At 35.2% G+C, this 24,284-nt stretch overlaps 4 protein-coding genes across 5 annotated transcripts; 2 read left to right on the top strand and 2 right to left on the bottom strand.

Annotated features, from left to right (window-relative positions):
- The first annotated feature begins 55 nt into the window (after positions 1-55).
- PMI1 (plastid movement impaired1) lies at positions 56-3,069 on the top strand. The gene has a single exon (XM_047306120.2). It carries the CDS (start codon positions 154-156, stop codon positions 2,704-2,706), a length of 2,553 nt encoding a protein of 850 aa, XP_047162076.1. The 5' UTR covers positions 56-153; the 3' UTR covers positions 2,707-3,069.
- A 755-nt stretch (positions 3,070-3,824) lies between these two features.
- Positions 3,825-6,670, bottom strand: LOC124832012 (microbial collagenase). The gene is made up of 4 exons (XM_047306121.2): positions 6,338-6,670; positions 5,844-6,026; positions 5,675-5,734; positions 3,825-4,271 (listed from the first exon to the last, which is right to left on the bottom strand). The coding sequence occupies exons 1-4, from the start codon at positions 6,587-6,589 to the stop codon at positions 3,984-3,986; spliced, it is 783 nt and encodes a 260-aa protein (XP_047162077.1). The 5' UTR covers positions 6,590-6,670; the 3' UTR covers positions 3,825-3,983.
- Positions 6,671-8,219: 1,549 nt separating this feature from the next.
- Positions 8,220-18,897, bottom strand: LOC124832013 (Translation elongation factor EF1A/initiation factor IF2gamma family protein). The gene is made up of 19 exons (XM_088102980.1): positions 18,740-18,897; positions 18,236-18,277; positions 18,048-18,122; positions 17,111-17,158; positions 16,878-16,970; positions 16,127-16,238; positions 15,195-15,240; positions 14,998-15,069; positions 14,428-14,490; positions 14,175-14,329; positions 14,021-14,085; positions 13,297-13,447; positions 13,092-13,197; positions 12,866-13,001; positions 9,746-9,810; positions 9,486-9,650; positions 9,005-9,077; positions 8,863-8,922; positions 8,220-8,547 (listed from the first exon to the last, which is right to left on the bottom strand). The coding sequence occupies exons 1-18, from the start codon at positions 18,741-18,743 to the stop codon at positions 8,885-8,887; spliced, it is 1,509 nt and encodes a 502-aa protein (XP_087959106.1). The 5' UTR covers positions 18,744-18,897; the 3' UTR covers positions 8,220-8,547; positions 8,863-8,884.
- Positions 18,898-19,988: 1,091 nt separating this feature from the next.
- Positions 19,989-24,262, top strand: LOC124832023 (Glycosyltransferase family 29 (sialyltransferase) family protein). 2 transcript variants are annotated; one of them, XM_088102979.1, is made up of 13 exons: positions 19,989-20,239; positions 20,341-20,414; positions 20,981-21,070; positions 21,293-21,370; positions 21,576-21,676; positions 22,061-22,253; positions 22,344-22,434; positions 22,520-22,584; positions 22,670-22,824; positions 22,918-22,999; positions 23,195-23,304; positions 23,807-23,923; positions 24,089-24,262. In XM_088102979.1, the coding sequence occupies exons 1-13, from the start codon at positions 20,146-20,148 to the stop codon at positions 24,093-24,095; spliced, it is 1,257 nt and encodes a 418-aa protein (XP_087959105.1). In that variant the 5' UTR covers positions 19,989-20,145; the 3' UTR covers positions 24,096-24,262. The 2 variants fall into 2 exon arrangements, with proteins under 2 accessions (XP_087959105.1, XP_087959104.1); XM_088102978.1 differs by having other exon boundaries at positions 19,995-20,239; positions 23,807-24,262.
- The last annotated feature ends 22 nt before the right edge of the window (positions 24,263-24,284 follow it).

Here is a 24,284-nt window from a genome sequence, read left to right as displayed (position 1 = left end):
TCCACAAACAATTCATCCTATTTTCTTGGTTCAGAAAGAAGTAGCCATCATCATCATATAAACTGCATGGTCCTTCCAACTATGTAGGCATCTTATCTTATTAAACATCATCATCACCATTCATTTCAGCAACTCTTTCTTCACTAACTAGTAATGGCAGATGCCAAGAGCAACCCCAATGCACAACTTCTTGAAGAACTAGAGGCTTTGAGTGAATCCCTTTACAAACAGCACACCACCACAACCAGAAGAACAGCCTCTCTTGTGCTGCCAAGAAATTCAGCTCCGCCTGTTGAAGATGCCAAAGATGATGATGGAGGCAGCAACAGAGGTCGGCTGCGGCGCATGTCCATGTCCCCATGGCGATCAAGACCAAAGCCTGACGATGCTACTGCCAAGGCAGAAGCCAAAAAGCTTGATGACATATCAAAAACTCCTTCAGACAGTGATAAGAAAGGGATTTGGAAGTGGAAGCCTATGCGGGCTTTATCTCACATTGGAATGCAGAAACTTAGCTGTTTGTTTTCTGTTGAAGTGGTCACAGCTCAAGGCCTTCCTTCTTCCATGAATGGACTTCGACTATCCGTTTGTGTTAGAAAAAAGGAAACAAAGGATGGTGCTGTTAAGACAATGCCATCAAGGGTTGCACAAGGAGCTGCAGATTTTGAAGAGACCCTTTTCATCAGGTGCCATGTTTATCACACCTCCAACCAAGGCACTGGAAAGCAGATCAAATTTGAGCCACGCCCCTTTTGGATATACCTTTTTGCTGTTGATGCTAAGGAGCTAGATTTTGGAAGAAGCTCAGTGGACTTGAGTGAGCTGATAAGAGAATCCATTGAGAAAAACCAACAAGGCACCCGGGTGAAGCAATGGGACACAAGCTTTGGCCTATCTGGGAAGGCAAAAGGAGGAGAACTTGTTCTCAAACTGGGTTTCCAGATCATGGAGAAAGAGGGAGGAATTGATATATACAATAATCAAGTGGACAATTCAAAGTCCAGCTCTGGAAAGCTTGGTAGTTTCTCTTCCTTTGCTCGTAAACAATCCAAGACATCATTCAGCATGTCTAGTCCTAGAATGGCAAATAGAAATGATGCATGGACTCCTTCACAATCGAGAATAGGAGAGGATATTCAAGGAATGGATGATTTGAACCTTGATGATCCAAACCCGGTTCAGGATTCCTCTTCCTCTGCACAGAAAGTTGATGAACGTAGTAAGGAACAGGTGGAGGATTTTGAACTTCCAGATTTCGAGGTTGTGGATAAAGGAGTAGAGGTTCAAGAGAAGGAAGGAAATGTGGAAGAAGAATCTGAGGAACCTGTACAAGAGGAATCAGCTTCCAGTGAAGTTGTCAAGGAAGTGGTACTTGATCATGTACACCTGACTAGATTGAGCGAGCTTGATTCAATTGCTCAGCAGATAAAAGCTCTTGAGTCTATGATGGGAGAAGATGATAAGTTTACAAAAATAGAGGAAGAGACAGAACCACAGAGGCTAGATGCAGATGAAGAAACTGTGACAAGGGAGTTTCTTCAGATGCTTGAGGATCAAGACAACAGTATTTACTCATTCGATCAACCTGAAATTCCGCCTCTTCATCTTGAAGGACACGATGATTCTTCTGCTGAAGATGGAGAATCCAAAGTGTATCTTCCTGACCTTGGAAAGGGATTGGGTTGTGTAGTTCAAACAAGGGATGGAGGCTACTTGACTTCCATGAACCCTCTGGACATTGCTGTGGCCAGAAAAGATACTCCGAAGCTAGCCATGCAGATGTCAAGGTCTTACGTGCTAGCATCACATCAATCCTTGACAGGGTTTGAGTTGTTTCAGAAATTGGCAGGGATTGGCTTTGAAGAACTCAGCTCCAAGGTTTTGGCCTTAATGCCCATAGATGAAATAATAGGCAAAACTGCAGAACAGGTTGCTTTTGAAGGCATTGCTAATGCCATCATACAAGGAAGAAACAAGGAAGGAGCCAGCTCCAGTGCTGCTCGGATAGTTTCTTCCTTGAGAAGCATTGGAAGTGCCATGAGCTCAGGAAGGAAAGAGAGAATAGCCACAGGACTTTGGAATGTTGAGGAGGAGCCGCTCACTGCAGAGAAGCTTCTGGCGTTTGCAATGCAAAAGGTTGAGTCCATGACAGTTGAAGCATTGAAAATTCAAGCTGACATGGCCGATGAAGAAGCCCCATTTGATATTTCTGCAAAGAAAGGAGATGGTGGAAAAGATCTTTTGGCTTCAGTTATTCCACTTGAAGAATGGATCAGAGACCAAAGTTACAACAAAAGTACTGCAGGATCTGATGGTGAACCAGAAAAGGTGACACTCTTGTTAGTTGCCCAATTGAGGGATCCACTGAGACGCTATGAAGAAGTTGGGGGACCTGTGATTGTGCTGATTCATGCAACAAGTACTGACACAAAGGGGAATGAGGAGGAGAAAAGGTTCAAGGTGACAAGCATGCATGTGGGGGGTTTCAAGTTGGAGAGTACCATAAAGAAGAATGCATGGGACAGTGGGAAGCAAAGACTTACTGCAATGCAGTGGTTGGTTGCATATGGGTTGGGAAAGGCAGGGAAGAAAGGGAAGCAAACATCATCAAAGGAACAAGAACTGTTGTGGAGCATTTCTTCACGTATAGTTGCTGACATGTGGCTCAAAACTATGAGAAATCCAGATATCAAACTTGCAAAGTAAATACCATCTGCATTCTTTTGCTGTTAGTTATGCCAAGAAACATTTCTTGCATTCATGTCTCGTACAAAAATTCAACTACTTGTTCAAGTGAAAAGCTACACACCTAAGCTACTCACTGCAGCTACCTACACCATTTATGCAGATTTATGAATGCAAGATTTTGTAAATGTCGTATCAGAATTTGCTGTTATTGCAAAAGCCAATAAAACTTGTCAGTCGTGTATAGGACAAATGTATTTGAACCTTAAAAGGGTACCTCAGCTCTACTAAGTCCCTTTATTTTCTTTTCTTTTCAGCCTGTCTGTGCATATGTGTTGGTTTGGTTGGAGGAGAAATGTTATCATCATCAAGACATTGTGTCAATTCTTCCTGTATCTCTATAAATTCTTTTATAGACGAAAATAATCTCTTATAACTTTTATATTTTTGGAAAATATAATATGAAGTTATATTACAAACCTCAGTATTATAAATTTTAGAAGTATTATGAAGAATATATTCATCATCCGAAATACATTACAGTGTGATTGGTTTTAACTGTTTCAGAATTCTTCATCCGAAAATATAAAATTAAAAACCTTTCACAATATTGATTTAAGAAAACTTCCTCAAAATCTGCTGCAGAACAATCACTTCTAAACTTGAAGAAGCTGCACTTCGGAATGTTGTGGAAGATTTTGGTTGCACTAGTAGTCATTGTTGGTCTTGCAATCATATTCTGGTTGGTCATTCAACTCCAATTCAAGTATAACAACACCACCCTCCACCTACTATAACCAGTTCTTGTCGGAGATTTTATATTGATTAAAGATTACGTTAATATATTATATAAGGGGAGATAATCCTTATCTTACAATTTCATTTTATGAAAATAAGCTAGATTTAACTTTATTTTCAAATCAGATAAATTATGTTATTATGTAAAGATTTTAAGTTATTTTTGTCATGGCAGTGAGTAAAATTTCTTTGAAGGAAATACATTCTGAAACCTGATCAATTATGTAAGCAGACCTGGTGGTGAATCTTCTTTTCCTCCTATTCTCCTACTTCTCAAATTCCCTTTTTCTTCCTTTAGTTGGTGAACAATGATTTCTTCACAAATGCCCCAACATCAGTAATATCATGAAACACACGAACTTCAATATAACTATACAATAATATACAAGAACAATTATGTTTACCTCCAACTGAAGTTAAATGCTTACATATATACATAATCACTCCATCCAAATTCAGAAGTTGAAAAGAAAGTTCAAAACAAAGAAAGTTAGAAAGAATCAGTTATTGACCCGCCGACACCGGCACCAGAATGCAGTTCCTCCACTCCGGCCTCGAGCAACCGCAATTTCCTCATCAACATAAAACCAGATGAAGAAAGGATCCTTATTGTCCGGTTCCCTATCTTCCTTTTTTCCTAGACTGATCTGTAGAGGTTGAAAGGGTCCAAGTTTTACTCGTATGTTCTCAAAAACAAAAGCCAGTATTCTCTTTTTCCATGAAAGTCTGCCTTCAAATGTTAACTGTCCGATGGGTCCAAGATATACTCCATTTTCGATCCTCTTTGCCTAATGATTCATCAGCATAACTTAATATTCCAAATTAGACAGAAGCACCAAGCTTTTATTCAAAGACATTGATTTGGCATATAGAAAATTTACAAAGAATGAAACTGACAACAGGAATACAACTTTTCCTGTATGAAAAGGGCTAAGAAGGCAATCAAAAAACAACTTTAGAGAGGCCTTATTAACTAATACATGCACAATAGTCTTCTTTCTGAATGAAGTGGCGGAGGTCTAATTTCCCTGACTTCATTTAAGTGGCTTAAAGAAAACAGAGCAATATTTGATTTTCAGTTTTTCACCTAAGACTGTTTGACAAGATATTTCAGCTGACATATTTGACTAGCTACTGAAATTGTTTGACCAAAACAGAGATATTTGATAACCAGGCTTATCTCACTGTTTTCTAGAATTTTTTTAAGATGGTACTTGAAGTAGTGTTTGAACATACAATTATATAACATTTTTTTTTCCATTTTATCCTCAGAACATAAATAAAATTCTTCAGTTATCACCTCCATTAATATTAGACCATGTATTGCAGAAAAGTATATGTATAGAGTATCATATAAGCATGTACTCTTAAGTCATTTTATATCTATTTAGCCAGTTCAATATCTGACTTTTACACAACATTTTTAATTCAATAAACTAAGTGTTTTCAACTTTTAGCTAATAGCTTCTACTCATCAACTACTTTTGCCAGACAACCTAAATCCTCACAGCCATAGATTAAGATGATAAAAGTAACTACTATATCACAATATTCAATGTAAAGTTAACAGTTCTCTCTCTTCTATAAATAAATTAAGTTTAAAAAAATTGAATTAGATCCAGAACTGAGAGAAAGGATGGAAATTGGCTCCTCCACAAGGGATTCAAATAAAAAATGTCTTCTCCCAAGGTGACTCGGTGTGTTTTAAGGGATGGGAAACCAAATGGTGTGATGATTGACATCATATACGCATTCAAAAACTGATAAAGATAATAGAAACAAACTTGACATCAGGCACAGACTAATAATTTCAGAAGGAAGTAATGAACACCGAATGTTGGTCAGAGAATCAGTTAATGGACGACAGAACAATATCCTAAAGGCTAAAGATTAAAACAACATTTTATTAGCACCCATCAAACGTTTCTTGTGTCAAGGTTTCCCATGTTTTGCCAGCTAGAAAGAACATCAGTTCAAAACTCAATAACACACAAGAAATGTAAAGCTAGCAAAACATTTTCTAACACGTTCATTAGTGATGGTCGAAGTTTATTGAAAGTGATCACACCTTTCATAACATGAAAAATTGAAAACTTATCAACAGAAAGATGAAAGTAAACTTGATATTTTGACTACAAACACTGGACACGTATGCAAAAAGAACGAATAGGTTCATGGGAAAGAGTCTTACAGTGGCATCAAACCTCTGAACTGCTGTGAGAGGAAAATACCGACCACCTTTTAATTTTTTCTAAAATTCAGCACAAAAGCAGAGATTGTTTAGTGCAGATGACAGTAAACACGCATAGTAAGGAACACAATTATAGCCAAATGAAGAGCTACCAAAAAAGTAGGTTAACCTCAGCAGTAAAAATCAGCATCCAGGTCCTCCCAGGAGATTTATTGCCACCGAGGGTTTCAAAAAAACCAGAAGGATCAACTTTTGCTTTCTCAAGGATAGACAGTGCAGAAAGAACCTCCTCTGCTGCAACCTTTCTTGTCTTAGCTGCATCTTTTAACACTTTCACACTTTCCTCTACATCCTAAGCAAATACTGAAATTAAATCAAAACCAACACAGAATCCAAATAGTAATTCAAAATGAAAATGAAAAAAATAATCTAAACCACCAAACATATCAAATTTTCGAAATGAAAGACTGACAGGCGTTTTTTTAACTCAAAAATCAATTCTAGCCCCAGAATCAATATTTTTTAACAGAGAACAAAACATGCGAGTAGAAATTTAAGCTGAACATTAGAGAACTCAATTCGAAGACTTTCCAACAGTATCTAAGAAACGAAACAAACAAAGCTTGAAACATTGATGGGGAACCCCAAAGTGTAAGATGGTACCTTTTTGGCTTTCTCATTCTCAACTATGGGTGTTGAGGAAAGTTGGTCTGTTTCAACATCATCAATGGTTGCTCTGGTCCTTGTTCTTTCTCTGGGAAATCGAACAATGTTGCAGTGTTTCCTTCCACTGAGAGGAATGGAATTCAGAGGTTTAAATTGTGGTGAGAGCTTTGAAAGTTGAAAGGGAGATGAATTTGGGAAACACAAACTGAAGGAAGAAACGAACAACATGTGAATTGAGTTCGATGCCATTTATGATTACAAGTGATGCTATAATAATAATATATCTCACTTCACTTCTCAACCATTTTTGTTTATTATATTATACAAGTTTTGAGCATATTTTCGTGGCCATATCTATTTCACCGTCTTTATTCTCCTGTTCTTCACGAATGTGGTCCTCAAATTTCTATTTTCATCATAACTAAATAATTAATCCTATCAAGCAATTTCACTTCGCTTGCTATCACACCCTCTTTTCTTTCTAGCAAGTATAATAACATTTTCTGGCTTCCATAACAAGTATAATATAATATTTATATATAAATACGTAGATAGATTTTTAAAGCTCAAATAACAATTTTATTCAAAAAGTTAGTTGTTATCATTAAAATAAATCAAAATTTGTATTGGTAGTTGAAGGGAATACATTTTATCGAGTAAAATAATATTTATCGTTATTTAAACTTTTGTTTACAGTTTTAACTTAATGAAAATAAATGTACATTTAAAACGAACTCTTTTTGTCGCATATGATATAATACCTTAAAATTTTCAACTAAATAATTAAGTAATATCTATATTAATTATTTATATAATTAAATAAATGGTTATATTAATTTCGTTAAGTGAATATGAAATCAAATGGATGGACTAATTTGTTCAATAATTAAGTAATTTGTTTATCAAAATTTGTAAAAGTTAGAAGCCATGTACGATAAATGAGAATAAAAATGATAGTGTGTATAAAGATTTTAATGATGCCTAATTGTGAAATGTTTGTAATATTTTGCGGATTATTTCGCCGTAATAATTGATTAAAGAATTCACATAAATCTCAAAGAAAACTAAAGCAAACTCATGAATTCATATTTTACTTTAAATGCTTTATGAAATTGTTGTAGATTTAAAATTCACTCTTATATCTATCCTAACAAAAAAAATTGTTTTTATATCTATCCTCACAAAAAAAATTTGTTTTTTATTCGGTCTACAATATGCTATCAAACCACAATAACATCATTAGTCTATAATTATGTGCTATCAAATCACGATAATATACTAAGTCTTTTTTTTCTAAAAATTTCAAATAATAAGTCTCTTATCTTTTTTTTTTCATTTCAATTAAATTCTATTTTAGTAAAATTACTTCAATTAGAATTTTTTTCGTCTCAATTAGTTCTTATTTTTATAAAACTACTCCAATTAAAACTTTACCATTAAATTGAACCAACACCTTTAGAATGACATTAACATGACATAATAATGGTACTTTTTAAAATGACATGACCAGTTAATAATGGTTTCTTAAAGGAACATAAGGCCACTAAGATGTGGACAATCTAGTAGCAATGAACGCAAGTTATGAGAAGTAGTGATGTGAAGATAACTGCATAAATTGACTATGGTTAAAGGTGAAGCTCAATAAAAAAAAATCGATGAAAACATAAGAGAAATAAAATCTATCAATGAAACTGATATTAACTTTCTGTGGTCTGTAGCTAAATATTATTATACTATCAAATATTGCGCCAAACCAATAGCAATTCTCAACCACTTGGCATTGAAGTGTATTTATTCATTATCAAATCATAAATCACAGGCTGGTGAACCCAACTCGCATATTTCCCGTTTAACAAAATTCCATCAACATGACTCACTCTTAAAGAAATAATATTATCACTATCAAAATTAAATATAGTCGTCAACACTTCCACAGCTAATAAGGCAGATTGATTTAAATATCCATTTCAAATTTATATCTCAAGAGTGGCTGGCTCGAAACAGCCCAGCCAATCGCAAAACACTGAAGCAGCCAGGCCTTGTTAGGCCGTATACAAGTACATGGGCACCAGCAGCAATAAATAACTCTTCAATGAATACTACCAAGTAAAAGCAAAATAAATACCAAAATGAATATATGGTAAACTTGATGCTGTCAACTATGCCTCAAAGCTGTCACTCCACTAATTTGTGCACGAATTCCCGTCCTGTCCAAAAAAAAAAAAACTGTTAGAATACAGAAAAGTGAACAAGGCAATAACAAAATGAAACGTGAATGTTTAGCACCCAGGCGATTCAGTGGCCGTAAGAAATTGATCCCTTATATTATCTTGAAATCATTTTCCAATAATGAAGAATACTAAACAATACACAATGATTGAAACATAATGCTAAAAGACTAAAAAAAGCATATCAAGGATAATCTAGGCACACAAGCAGAAGACGCAGAATGTGAAAGTTTTAACAGTATTACAAAGTAAGCAGCTTAACAAGAAGCAAAATCCATATGAAATACTATTTACCTCCGTCAAAATTGTTACAAACTCACAGACCAGTCACTTTTCCCACGGCAACAGTTTTTCCTGTAAGATGGAGTACATCATACGAATTAAACATAAATTTCTATCAGAAATAAATTCAGAAGACAAATTTGCTAACTGTTACCTTCAGTGCGAAGAGTGAACCTCCCAAGTTGTGGGAAATCAGAGAACTTCTCAATGCAAATAGAGTTACTAACCTGTAAGTACAATTCCAATAACAAAATGAAACTAGACTTGCATATTAGGAGAAATCAAACCACCATCAGCAATGAACTTATCCTCTCTCTATTTAAGACTTTGAGAATAAGTTAAAAACATTTCACAGCCCTATGAAGCCCATACACAGCAACACAATAAATAAGGGTGGTCCAGCACCATAAGGTTCCTGCCATGCGCAGTGCTAAGGAAAGGTAGACCACCAAGTAGGTCTATAGCAGGCAGCCTCACCTTTAAGAGGCTAATTCATGTTCCACAAGAACTTTTGACCTCCAGGCCACATGATGAGACAACTCCCACCATTGCATTTTTTTCATTAATGTAAAGAAATACAATACAAAAAAAATGAAAGAAATTAACTTCTAAATTTATAACGCCAAAATATGCACCTGAACACGGCACACAACAACAGCACCATTCTTCACAAAGAGAACTTTCTTTTTCAAAGGCTTCCTTGTCTTTGTATCAATTTGCTGTAAAAGTTCAACAATCTCACACTCCTCAACCACAGAGTGGATATGCAGAACAGCCTTGTACCCAGCAGTAAAAATAGCCTAAAGATTTTATATAAAAATAATGTCATTGATCAATAATATAGAAATTAAAGTGAACATCCAAATGCAGAGGATGAAAAAAATTGGATGCATACATTGTCTAGCAATTCAAGGATCACCAACTGAGCAACAAACTCAGTAACTGCTGGTATTGGATTAGCTGCAAAAGGGAAAAAACAGACCGCATAAAAACACCAGCCAGTAAACGTGTAAACCACATGAAAACCCAATATAATAAATGTAAAGGATCTAAATTTAATTTATGGGGTCCTATCTAACACCATTCCTGAATCAATATAATTAATAGACTATGTGTAACCTAAATTTTAAATACTTGCCATAATTTATCCAAAGGTATCAAGTCCAGCTTAAACAATACAATTAGTTTGACTTATAAAATCCACAATAGATAGGACATTGGTATGAAAAATCTCATGGCACAATACATTTAACATGGCTAAACTCGTCATAATGGAATCAGATATAAAAAAATGAATTGAGACACTTGAGAATTAAACTGTAAAATAATTCTAGAGGGCTTGATTAATCCCTCTCACAATCTTCTATTTATAAGAATAAATTGATACAAAAGTACCTAAATTTTAAATACTTGCCATAATTTATCCAAAGGTATCAAGTCCAGCTTAAACAATACAATTAGTTTGACTTATAATATCCACAATAGATAGGACATTGGTATGAAAAATCTCATGGCACAATACATTTAACATGGCTAAACTCGTCATAATGGAATCAGATATAAAAAAATGAAATGAGACACTTGAGAATTAAACTGATGTAAGATACCATGGAAACTCAAGATGGCAGAAAAGGAGGATGAGAAATACTCTTTTGCATTATCACTTCTTAATATTTTGATTACTTGACCAAATTGATTCTTGATTTCATTCAAAAAAAAATATAAAGATAGCTAACAATTCAGAACGATTTTTCATAAGATAAACCCAAGTACATCTTGAATATTCATCAATAAAGGTAACAAAATATCTAAAACCAAATGAGGAGATACGACTAGGTCCCCATATATAAGAATGGATGATGGAAAAACTAGAATTACATATTGATTGAGACCTTTTAGGAAAGGAAGATCTAACATGTTTTCCTAATTGACATGACTGACATTCTAAGGTTTCGAGACCACTAAGTTCAGGACACATCTTTTTTAATTTGGACAAATGAGGATGGTCAAGTCGATCATATAGTACTTTAGGATTAGGAGCAGCAACACGAGACACCCTTGGACGAGATCCAAAATGGTATAATCCGCCAGCTTCATATCCTACTCCAATCTGTCTCCCCGAACCACGCTCCTGTATAACAAAAGATTTATGATCAAAGGTTATTGAACAATTTAACATTTTGGTCAACTGGCTTAGGGAAATTAAATTAAAAGGACAATTAGGGACAAAATGGACTGAGTTGAGATTGAGGGAGGGAGACAAAGAAACATGGCCGACTCCTTTGGAGGAAGTTTTAGATCCATTTGCAAGGGTTATGAAATGAGATTTTTCTCAAAAGGAAATAGATGAGAACAAAGAGATATTACCAGAAATGTGATCAGAAGCACCTGAGTCAATTACCCATGAATTTTGACCTTCCATAGATTGAGAAACGCAGGCTGTTGATGTACTGGGAGATTGAGATGGTTGTGCCAAGCTGTTAGACTTTAACCTTAAATACTCTTGATATTCATCCCCAGAAAACATAGAAGTGGAAGTTTCCATCTTCGAAATATTGGCGATTTTGGAAGGGAAACCATGTAAGGAGTAGCAATTATCTTGAGTATGACCCATCCTTTTACAGTATGTGCATTGAGGACCTCCCCGACCTCCTCATCCTCCTCCTCTAGTGTCACGTCCTCCTCTTCCTCGTGTGGCAACCATGACAGATGATTCCACTAGTTCATGTGCTTCTTGAGTTTGAGGTACCGGGACACGCAGAAGGCGAGTGGTCAATGTTTCCATAGAGGGGACCTCATGACTAGTTAGAAGTTGATCTCTGAGATGATCAAAATCGGGATGTAGGGCACGAAGGATCAACACCATGTAAAATTTGTCTAGTTTCTTTTTGATATCCTCTAATGGGTCCACTTCCAAAAACATCCTGAGTTTTTCGACAGCAGATTGGGCTTCAGCCATGAAGAACACCATATCATGGATTGCCATTTTAAGAGATGCAAGCTTGTTCGTAATGTCATAGAGACGTTGAATATCGTTGGCATAAATGCTTTGGGCTTTCTTTCAACCATAACAGGGCACACAACTGGAAAATTGCTTGTTTCCACGATCAACTTTTTCAGTAGGCACATGGCTTCCATCTCGCTCAAGGTGGTCATAATGCCCTTGGCCAAGGAACCACATTTCAACAGCAGCAGACCATGCAGATGCCATTTTTGAAGAAGACGAATAGTACCAACGAGGAACAAGAAAACCCTAAGGGTTTAGACGAACGGAACTGTGACAGCGATGGACGACGGTGGCCGACGACGGGCAGCGACGGACGGTGGCGGGCGACGACGGACAGTGGCATCGGACAGATATTACGAGACAGAAACCCCCGCAACCCCCGCTCTGATACCAACTTGAGAATTAAATTGTAAAATAATTCTACAGGGCTTGATTGATCCCTCTCACAATCTTCTATTTATAAGAATAAATTGATACAAAAGTACATGATAAATAGGGTAACCCTAGACACAATATAATCATGATAAATAGGGTAATCCTAGACACAATATAATCATGATAAATAGGGTAATCCTAGACACAATATAATCATGATAAATAGGGTAATCCTAGACACAATATAATCATGATAAAATAGGATAAATATCCTAGACACTTATTCCCCCCTTATATAGCTAAATCCTAGCTAACTCCTAAAACAACCTCCTAACGCAACTGCCTAACCAACTCCCCCCTTTTTCCTGACATAAACCCTTAAGACCCTATCAGTATACTTTATGTTTTGTTTAGGTGCTACGAACTTTTTTGCTATTAAGAATTAGTGCATGAATTTTGAGTAATCTTTAAGCAATAATATAATATATAAATTGGAATGACAGTTATCCGGCTATCTCCTATCATGTTTTTGGACTAATCAGTATTGACAGCAATAATTAAAAAATATATTTCAAATTGTAATACCATGACACATTTCCAAAATTTTCAAGTGGGGGGAACAATAAACATTACCAACACTAGACAGGACAAATCCGGTTACTATGTCTTCTTCTTCAACACCAGATAATCTAATCCGTAAATTTTCACCAGGTCCAGCACGTTTAACACGGTCCTCATCAATGAATATGGCAACAACTTTCACTTGATCCTGCAGTTGTTACTCATTTCATGTTCAAGAAAGAATAAATGAAAATAAAGACAGCTCACAACAACCCAAAAAGAAAATTAATAGAACTACCTTATTTGGCATGACCAACAAAGAATCTCCCTCACGAACAGAACCAGATTCAACTTTGCCCATAACAACAGTTCCCATGTCCTTAAATTTGTCAATAATGGGCATCCTACGCAAGTCAGAACCTCCCTCTTAGCAAAGAAGTCAAACTTCAAAAATAAAAAATATAAAGGACCTGGAGGGCAAGATGGTCATAAATGCAAAATACCTGAAAGGACCTTTGGGATCTCGCGGTGGAACTTCGATAGCATCAAGGGCCTCAAACAAGCAAGGCCCATTCCACCATGGGCAAACACTTTTGTCCACCCTTGTTTTCATGTTTGTACCCGCTAGACCAGATATTGGCAAAAACAAGACATCTGTTGAATAAACAATTAGTAAAATAACTTATTTACAAATTCATTACACTAGTTGACATATACACAAAATATGAAATTGCCAATACGAAAGCAATTCCTTCTAGCACACAGGGCTTTCCAAGTCCATTTTCATAGGCTTTTCAAATCCTATACCATAGATATAACGTATGAAGAGAACAACCTTCGAACAACCTAAAAGCCCTTGAATCTAAATTGTTTCCTACATAAAAAAATTACATAGGTGTTCACTCCATGTACTAGGTTCAAAATCGTCCTTTTAGAACTTAATACCTAGGATCTCAAACCTCCTCAACATTTCAAGCAAACAAACAATCAGGAATTTTCAAATTGTCACAAGGTCCAACAGTTATTATGCAAGACATAACTCTATAGAAGTGAATATGACAATCAGTCCCCTCCCCCATCAAATTTTTTATTATATAAAGCATGTTCTCCATGTAAAAGCTACACAAACCACCAATTATAAATCTCATTCACATTCACACCAGCATCCAACAATTCAAAAGCAAATAAATTAAAACAAAAGGAAACAAAAGAATGAAGACAGTTTACCTTTCTTGACATTGTACCCAGATTGCTTTAGAAATGGAACCATCTTTGACTCAATTTCATCATACCTAGTGGTATACCAGCAGCAAGGACTCTCATTACAATTACATAAGCACAGAAAGGATGCGTGTGAATACAGCAAAAAAGTGAATAAAACCTTTCTTTTGACCACTGCACTGTAGGTTCGTCCATTTTATTAACAACAACAAGCAGCTTAGCCACACCCAGCGTTTTAGCAAGCTGGACATGCTCACGAGTCTGTCCACCTCTCTCATATCCAGTTTCAAACTCTCCCTTCCGGGCAGATATAACCTAATTGATGGGTATAAAGCACAGATAGGTCTATTATCAAATGGTTGTGAAGAAAATACTAGAAATGAAGGACAAAGTCACACCACAGATCAACTAACCAAAACTCCAATATCAGCTTGAGATGCACCACTAATCATATTAGGAACATAGCTTTTGTGGCCCTGCAAAAGCATTGTAATTCAGTACTATTTGTTAACACAGTAGACATATAATAGTTGAATTATCATAAAAAATACAAAAACAAAATTCTTAGAATGCAAATTCAAGTCTAACTCAATTCTATAAAATCTGACTAGACATCTCAGGTATGAGTTTAGATATTTAGGAGTTGTCTAATTGCAGGCCAATAGCATATGACCCAATAAGCACAACAAACTACTCTAGGATAGACTTGGATACAATCTCTGGATTTACATATAACTCAACTTTACAAAATTGGATCGTAACTTGAAAGGTTAGTTTTACACCTAACTATTAGAAAACCTCTAACATAACATAATTTGTTCATTACTCCTATTAATGTGGGGATCTTCAAGAGAAATAATTGAAACAAGGGAGGGATATCTGTCAGAAAATCCTGAGTTCAAAATAGAAGAGTGACTTTAGGCAATATGCATGTCCACAATAAAGAAAAGTGATGTGAGGAGTCACGTAATGCAAATACTCACAGGTGCGTCCAAAATAGTAAACCTTGTTGTCTCAGTTTCAAAATGTGCTCTTCCAACTTCAACTGTCTTTCCCTGCGATTGTCACCATATTACCCTGATTATAAATACTAATCAAATCCACACAATTAAGAAGAGAAGACAAAAACTACATCAAAAGCAACAAATCAGTTAGCTATCATCGGCAAATTTATCCGTACCTTTACCCTCTCCTCCTCATTTGTGTCCATTATATAAGCCATATACCTAGCATATCAAATTCAAAATCATTAATTTGAAACACATCAGTATCCATTATATTCATTAAGCTGAAAGATACCCCTTTTCCCCAAAAATAAACAAAATTTCTATAAGAAAATGTAATATCTTGAAGACCAAATCGGCCATATGCCCTTATAGTTTGAACACCTTAATACTACACAATCATAAATAAAACACAAAAGCTAACAAAGCACCCAGGTTCGTTTAAGATAACCAAATAGATAAAACACAGAATAACATTTCAAAACGTGCAAAGTTTCACCCACTATATTAGAGAAGCATAAGAACATATTAAGTAATGGACAATTACCAACTCTAAAAGCATCCAACTGGATCTAGAAGAAATTTAAATTAGCATACCACAAAGTTCATCAGGAGAGAAAGATTTAACATAAATATTTGCAGCTATTGGGTTGCAAGGAAATAAAATTTTAAGGTGGTATGCACATTATAGACCACACAAGACAATTCTCGTAGCATAATTGGAAAAGTCAAACACAAAAGAAGCATAAATCCACAAGTCCTAATTGAATGTTATGTTTGGATTCACTACCCTTCATAGAATTTGTTCTGTGCAAAAGCAAACTGCAGGACAGACTACATTTTTATTTACTATTTAATGTGACAGTGAGACAACCATAGGCAAACAGTCTCATAACATAATTGGAAAAGTCAAATACAAAAGAAACATAAATCAACAAGAGTCCTAATTGAATGTTCTGTTTGGATTACTATACGCATCACAGAATTTTCTGAGCAGAGCAAACTACAGAACAGACTACATTTTTACTATTTAATACTTATTCGTTTCTACAGAACAGCATTGGAACAGATGACACTTTTAATCAAAACCCAAAGTGAATGAGCTTACCAACTTTCTCGACTTTTGTCCTTGGCCTCTTTCTCGTATTTTTGAATAGTTCGTTCATCAACTTGACCACTGAGGAAAAGTATCTGGCCTCCAGTTGTAGACTTACCAGCATCTAGAACATGATATAAAGAAATAAATAACTTACATAAGATTATAAAAAAAAAGTGCACTTTCTAACTGAATCCATGCCGTCCTGGTCCTCGCTCCACTCAGCTAACATATGTTTAGGCAGTAACAAAAATATTTCTCATGCATATTCCCTTCCAACCAGGCCCTATTGCTGGTGTGGTGTGAGTCAATTGACTTTCCCTACATTTTCCTCATGGACTACAGTGATTAGACTGTACGTGTATTTATCATCTTGCAAATTTAGTATGTGTTCAGATTAGCCTCTTTTCTGCTCAAACCAGCTTATAATCAAAAGTGTACCTAACTAGAAAGCATAAAAAGTTATTCTCCCAAGTTAGTCCAACTCTAATGAATCATAGATCAATAATCACATGAACACAAGAAGAATTGAAACCATGAAAAGCAGAAACACCAAAGAAGTTGATAACCAGAAAACAGAGGCAACAAATGTCCTCTAGTTCATGGTCAACTTCTAAATGGCCATTTAATTCTATAACGCACAAGGTAGATACAATGCCTGATACTCCTAAGCAAGTGAATGGCAAATGTTTAGGTTGATCAGATCACATAAGGAAAACCTGGTAACTCGTCCTGATGAATCATGTGGAATTATTCAACTTACCCACATGGCCAATAAACACCACATTCAAATGCCTTTTAGTTGTCTCTGGCTCCTCTTCTTCTTCTTGAACAGGATGAATCTCCTTATCTTTCACTGCAAATCAATGTCATGGGAGTGATCACACGAAAATGGAAGTTTGCATCTTTATTGACAATGAGCTGTATAATTCTGAATGAGCAATCAAATGCAAACTATGTATATAATTGCTTGGAAACTAAATAATCGCCCTATACCTTTTGGCTCAGGCTCAACATCCTGTGCTTCAACCTCTTGCTTAGGATCTGAAACACCAAGATGAAATTATTATATGATGCCCTCCAATCTCCATCGTTAACTTATATAGGCATCTAGAAAGCGAAACGACCAATACAACAATCAAATTAATGATAGATGGTACGAAATTGTTCAATCATCATTTTTCAATCGTCAGAATATAACCAGATGATTACATTCACAGAGTGGGCCAACTAATTAATTGCATACAATTCAGAACAATATCAGCCACGGGCAAGACAAAGTAGATCTTATTTGATATGAAACTATGTTGTGACATTATGTGTATTATGACTACCCAGTGTTGTTAAATGGCAGCACCAAGGTGAAATGGTGAGGCATAATTTTTGCAAGAGACCATACGCAATTTGTAATTGGAGGCCCACTATGGCGGCCCCATGGGCTGCTATGGGCTGGTATGGCCTGTTTATATGGTGGAAATTTTGCATCCACCATAGATAACACTACAAATACCAATAGTACAACATTCATTCAAAGAAGTAAGCTGATATAACCAAAATATTAAAAATCACCATATGTACAGGAGTATAACAAGGGACCTGACCAAAAGAGGAGGAAAGAGAAACAAAAATTCCTCTTCCGACTTCTACAATACTTTTTAAGAGCATCATTATGATAATAACTTTCTATATCAAAACAACCTTACCAAACAAGAGACAGTTCATACACGATTGAAATTAAGATGGAATGGAAGGTGCTGTGGTGCATAACATTAAGAAGTAGAAATAAGTTGATTTCAGGACAGAGAATAAAAATGACAATACTTTTTTACAACCAGAAAGAATCTTGAAGTATAACTACGTAAGTGTTTAGAATCGACGAGATTTATTTTCCATAAAATATGAATACAGAATCAACCACTTCCTTATAACCAACCTTCATCCATCTTATCAGATTTCTCAACCTCTTCCGGCCTTCCATCCTCTGGATTTACCACCCCGTTATTGTCTTCTGCTTATCACAAATTCACAACCAACATTGGAAAAGAAAATAGATTAAAATAAAACAGTACAAATTCAAGCTAAAAGGAATAAATACGAAAAAAACAGTAGCCTGTGGATTACCTGCTGATTCAAGCTGTAAAGAACGGATATCCTCCTCAATATCTATCATTCAAACAAAAGATACATCAATTTTTCCTCCAATCCCCAATTCCTTATAACCTCGGAAGCATAACGTTTTTGTTTTATTCAAGAAAAGCAAGAATTTTGCTAAAATAATTCGGCGTGAACGAAAACAAAAGAATTTTAAATCAAGAAACTAACCCTATGTAACTCAGCTTACCAAATTTCACAAATTTCACTTAGGGCCAAGAGAAGTTAACAAGATTGAAATACGAAATACTACACAGTATATGCGTAAAAAGTAAAATAGAACGCCGTAACTCAATCAATTGAACTTGAGCAGAAAGAAAAGCAGAAAAAAATACATAAGAAAATCGCGGTGACTGTTAACCGTCAAAGATCTACGAAAAGCAAGAACACGCAGATCTAAAGGAAAGAAAGGATGGATTGAGGAAATAGAGAGGAAAAGGAATCGATATCGGAAATGAGATGAAGAGAACGTACCCATGGCGATAGGGATTGTATAGTGGCTGCAAGGGTTTCGGCGAGACGCAACGCAACTGTGAAGCAAAGAGTTAAAAAACGAAAGTACAAAAGGCGTGAGGTTTTGTAGTGCTGCTACTTTTTATCTTTTCTTTGCCTCTCTTCTGTTATTTTCCACTTCCCTCCCCCTTTTATAATTGCCCTATTTGCTGCGCCTTGATTCGTTTATAAGATTCTCTAGTAGTTAGTTATATGTAACATAATTTTACGCGTATATATTTTTATATTTAATTTAATGTTTAAAATTTTATTATAATTTCATTCTAAATTAAAGTAAATTTTTCGTTAGATCAAACAATTCATTACCGAACTGCCATAAAAATGTCACTAAAATCTATGTTTTAGTTTTTAAATCATAAAAATACATAATTACTGTAATCAAGATAATTACATTACATTAATTCTTTCATTAAATTAATTAACTAAATCGTTAAACGTTACTTTTGCTTTGATATAATATGATGATTAGTTGACTAAAGTATATAATTCTTTTATAACTACAATAAAAAGCCCTACGATTATAATTATAATAATTGTAACCTAATGGGGAACGTTACGTATTGATTACAGGTGTACTGATCCATAAAAATCACCATTATTACTATTGTCAATGTTGGTTCTGGTTAAAGTAAATCATAATAACTTTCCAATTATTGTCTCATGTAAAGAAAAATGTTTGTAAAATATTTATGAAGTTATACAAGAATAAGATTTATGAGTAATTTAAGAGAATATTAACAGCTTTTTTTATGACTTGAATTTGTTCGGTTGAAACTTGCATTAAAAGGAACAAGTTATGTACGCTAAGAGCTGGTGAGAAATGCAATTGACACGTATGTCAAATGAATAAAGTTCAAGATTTTATGATTAATCACCAAGTTTATTAGTTGCAAAAGTTCCCATAAAAATAGGACAAACAGGTCAATGGGTTGTAGACTTTTTACTTACATTCACCTCACCTTAAAAAAAAAGTGGTTCATGAGCGATCTCTGGAAGCATATTCACATGTTTTTAAAACATTCAAATTAAATCTATCGATATAAAAGAGTAAAATTCTAATTTTGAAAAAAAATTATAAATAAATAAATATATATATATATATATATATATATATATATATATATATATATATATATATATATATATCATATTTCTAGCTTGTGCGACAAGTCATGGAGTAAAAAGTAATTAAATTTCCCCAAAACCCAAAAGTTTAGTTTGAATAGAATTACCCAATAAAACGAATTGAAGACGCAATTAGCTTCACAGAGGTAAAGATTTGAAAATCGGAGTGTGTGGAGCAGATGTCGATACTAATCAATCCATAGATAAACCCCAAATCGATTTGTCGGCAACTCAATAATCCGATGAGGGTTCTGCAACTCGGTTTGTTTCTCGCTTTGGTATCTGGATTTGCAGCCATTTCCATCTACATCACCGGACTCTCGGATCCTTTTGTATGTATGTATGTATTACCTGTATCTTCTTCATATTGTAAGAGTTTTCTTCAACTGCGTTAAATCTTGTATTAATAATGATAATAACAATGCAACCGCACGCAGATCCCGGTTATCGCCTCACAGATGAAGACACCGAAGCATTGGTTTCGCTGCACGACACTTTCCAGAAGTGTGTGGTGAGGTTTTCCTCGGTTTCTTTAGTTTTCTTTCCCTCCGCGGCAAAGACTTTTTTTTTTTCTTCTGGTTTCTGTGCTGCTGCATTTTCCTTCAAGCTAGGCTTATTGGCGGGTGTTGTTTTCGTGTACAACATACAAGGCTGTTGCGTTATGTATGAATGTCATGAATAGGGATTTGGGTAGTGTTTTGTAAACCTGAATTTTAGTTTGGTTCCAAATGGCTGCTACAACGTAAAACTAGATTTTTTCTCATTGAAGAACAGTTCGATACGAAATGCACCGATGTCGTGTATTGGACCTTTGATATTGGTATGAAAACTCCTCAGCTAAGTTTCAGAAGACTGCTTTTTAATGCTAAAAACTTTTACATTTTCTTTTGAAGGATATTATTTATTGCTTTTAATTGCCCTTCTGCGTGGTATATATGTTGGAGTAGTTTGTATTTGTTTTGTTTCAACGTGTTTTCTTACAGTTTCAACACTTTATGCATCTTTTAGATCTTATATATTGTAAGTGTGGGTTCTTTGAATAATTCAACTGAGTTGCTACTTTTGAGTTATATGCAGAGTGCAAATGGACTTGGCCTAAAAGCAACTAGGGGCATTGATTATTGCCAAACCACAATAAATTTCCCCAGTGACACTATCCCCAAATGGGTAAATTTTCCTAATCATTCACTGAACATATCCTTGTTCATGAAGGAAGAAAAAAATGCTGCATATGTGATTTTGTAACATGTGTTAATTTTGATAACCTACAAGTTTGGGGGGAAATAACTTCCTCCAATTCAGAAGTATGGGCAGTGATATAATCACATGGTTTAAACGAACTTAACAATTAACCAATTTTTTGACATCTGGAGTTTTCTGCATTAACAGAAAGATCCAAAAACTGGAGAACTTGAAGCTCTGTCTTTTGATTTTAATCTATGTGAAGCTGTGGCATCATGGGAGCAGGTAAGCAACTTAGTCTCATCGTGACTAGTCGGAAATCTAACATTTCTTTGTTATTATATACATCCTGATACTTTTGATATCCTGTTGGATTAATATACGAGAGTTTGAACTACTCTTCCCAGTCTAGACATTAATGGCAACTTCCTTTCATTAGTTTTTCTTTTTTTAACTGTAAAAGGAATAATGTCCTGAAATGATTTCTCAGGTGCGGAACAGCACCACTATCCTCACCAAGGAATTCATTGATTCTTTACCAAATGGATGGGAAGAATATGCATGGCGTAGGATCAATAAAGGAATACAGCTGTAAGTAATGTGCAACTCAATTTTACTGAACAGTTAGTTAATTATGAAATAATGATATCCTATAAGAATGACCGCCAAACTAAATTCCATTTTAATTCATTTAGGATACTCTGTCAATTTGTCAGCCCTAAGACATTTATATTTGGCTGTTGAGAAGCTAACATATGCTGTTGTTGAGGAGATAAAACTTTGTCCGAGTTATCTATTTCACTCTACTCAATTGCTATATACAACATAAGTTTCTCAATATAAAGCATAGATATCATGTTCTATGTTTAATATATATAATTTATATTTAGTTATGGACTTGAAGTCAGAGGTTCTTGCTTAGAAGGAAATTAAAATTAGTGTAAAGTCTCATAATAGGATCCCTTTATGTTGCAGCAACCGCTGTGAGAATAAGACCTTGTGCATGGAGAAACTTTCACTAGTTCTCCCCGAAACACCACCATACTTCCCTAGACAGTTTGGGCGCTGTGCTGTTATTGGTAATTCAGGAGACCTCTTGAAAACAAAATTTGGAAACGAGATAGATGGTTATGAAGTTGTCATTAGAGAAAATGGTGCTCCAATTGAGGTTTGTCATTCAACAGGTTGCTTCTTATGTTCTTTTGATTTTATCCCAAAGATCAAGATCTCTACCACTTAATATTGTTTATGACTACAGAATTACACTGATTATGTGGGTAGGAAAAGCACATTTCGCCTTCTAAACCGAGGATCTGCCAAAGCGCTAGATAAAGTTGTAGAGTTAGATGGTATTACCACTTGTTTTCATGAGCTCCACTTGCTGCAATGTTATTATGAGTCACTAATTCTTACCATAAGTTGCTTTTTCTGCAGAACAAAGAAAAGAAGTGTTGATAGTAAAAACAACAATTCATGATATCATGAACAAAATGATTCGGGTATAGTTCCTTGTCAAAGGAAATATTTCTTCGTCACACATTCTATGTTCCATTTGCAATGCAATTGATTTTTTTTCTTCTGCAGGAGGTTCCTATAAAAAATCCTGTGTACCTCATGCTAGGTGCATCCTTTGGCTCAGCAGCAAAAGGAACTGGACTTAAGGCTCTTGAATTTGCTCTCTCTATGTGCGATTCAGTGGATATGTATGGTTTCACTGTAGATCCTGGTTATAAAGAATGGTATTATATTTTCTTATAGCAATGAGTATTACTGGTTAAATACGTCTTTCTTTGGTTTACAATTACCTGATCAATAATCCTTATTTCTCGTAGGACAAGGTATTTCTCTGAATCCCGTCAAGGCCATACCCCATTGCATGGAAGAGCTTACTATCAGATGATGGAATGCTTGGGGGTAAGTAGGCCATACTTGTGGAGGTCATATTTAAGCCATATATTTTCCACATTATTTGCTGATGATTATGTTAAACGTTGAAGTTTCATAAGCAAGAATGTATATTCCTTGTTGAATTTATACTCACTAATACAAGTATAATCACGTTTCTTATTTTTCAAATAATTGATTTTTCTATCTGGTCCCATTTTCAAGCTTATCAAAATTCATTCTCCCATGCGAGCTGATCCTAATCGTGTTGTAAAATGGGTTCCGAGCCACCATATTATAAGAGCTGCTAGAATTGCATCGGAGAAATTACTGAGGTAAATGATTTTACCCCATTGTTGCAAGTCTCTTAATATTTCATGGCCTGTGCTCTTTTAGAACAAATATAAAGTTGTGATAAATTAATAGAATATTTGTTTAGTTGTTTGTTATTACCTTGTTGGTAGTAGCAGAAGGTATTATTGGTCTTTGATGTGCTCTATCGCGAGACCTAAAAAATATTGAAAGGTCATGACCCTTTAGTATAACCTCATTTGACATCGATCATACGGCCCTGGTAGTGCACTATTCTGAAGGCCGTACTGAATCACTTTTCTATGAACCTTCAATTTATCTTCAATTGTAAAGGTCGATCTATCAAATAGTTCACTATTTTATGGGCATATAATATTGATCATCGACACTTAATGCACTATTCACAGTTCTGTTTGTGCACACTGAACATGACATAATATTTATGTTGTTCAATATTAGTTGAGCGAGTACAGAAGGATTGAATCCGATAGTATTTGGAGACTCTAATATTTATGGTTTTTACAGGAGAGTTGGAGGAGGATCTGAAGATCCACTTGCTGTATGCTCCATAATTAGGAAGCAAGTAAAAAGAAATGTGAATGCAGTTTCGAAGCTCAGAAAGGCGGCACTTGATCATTTAAGGTATGTGAAGAGAACAACAATGTATCCCTTAGAGCATAGTCCTGGACATGGGTCGCTTTGCACTGTACCGTCTGATTAAACTGTACTTAGATTGTGCAGAAAAATCAAGGAAATTTATTTAGTTATTCTCATTCTTTTCTTCTTTCTGTTTTGAAACCTTTAAAGGACTTAGATTGGTTAGGCAGAGGATTACAGAACAACCAGGAGAAAATGTTGAGGCATCAGTAATGCATTGCTGAATTATAACAATTTTAGTGTAATGAATAACTTTTGTTTTTCTTTAAACATTTAACCTCCGTAACTTTAGTATTCTAATAAAGTTTGATATGTTCGTGTTTATGCCTTGTTTGTGGTTTACAGA

The sequence above is a fragment of the Vigna umbellata genome, chromosome 1 (genome assembly GCF_029865625.1).
Source record: "Vigna umbellata cultivar VRB3 chromosome 1, Vumbellata_1.0, whole genome shotgun sequence".
NCBI classification, from domain to species: Eukaryota; Viridiplantae; Streptophyta; class Magnoliopsida; order Fabales; family Fabaceae; genus Vigna; species Vigna umbellata.
The sequence above is the reverse complement of the archived record's forward strand: the minus strand, read 5'-3'. Positions and strand labels throughout refer to the sequence as shown.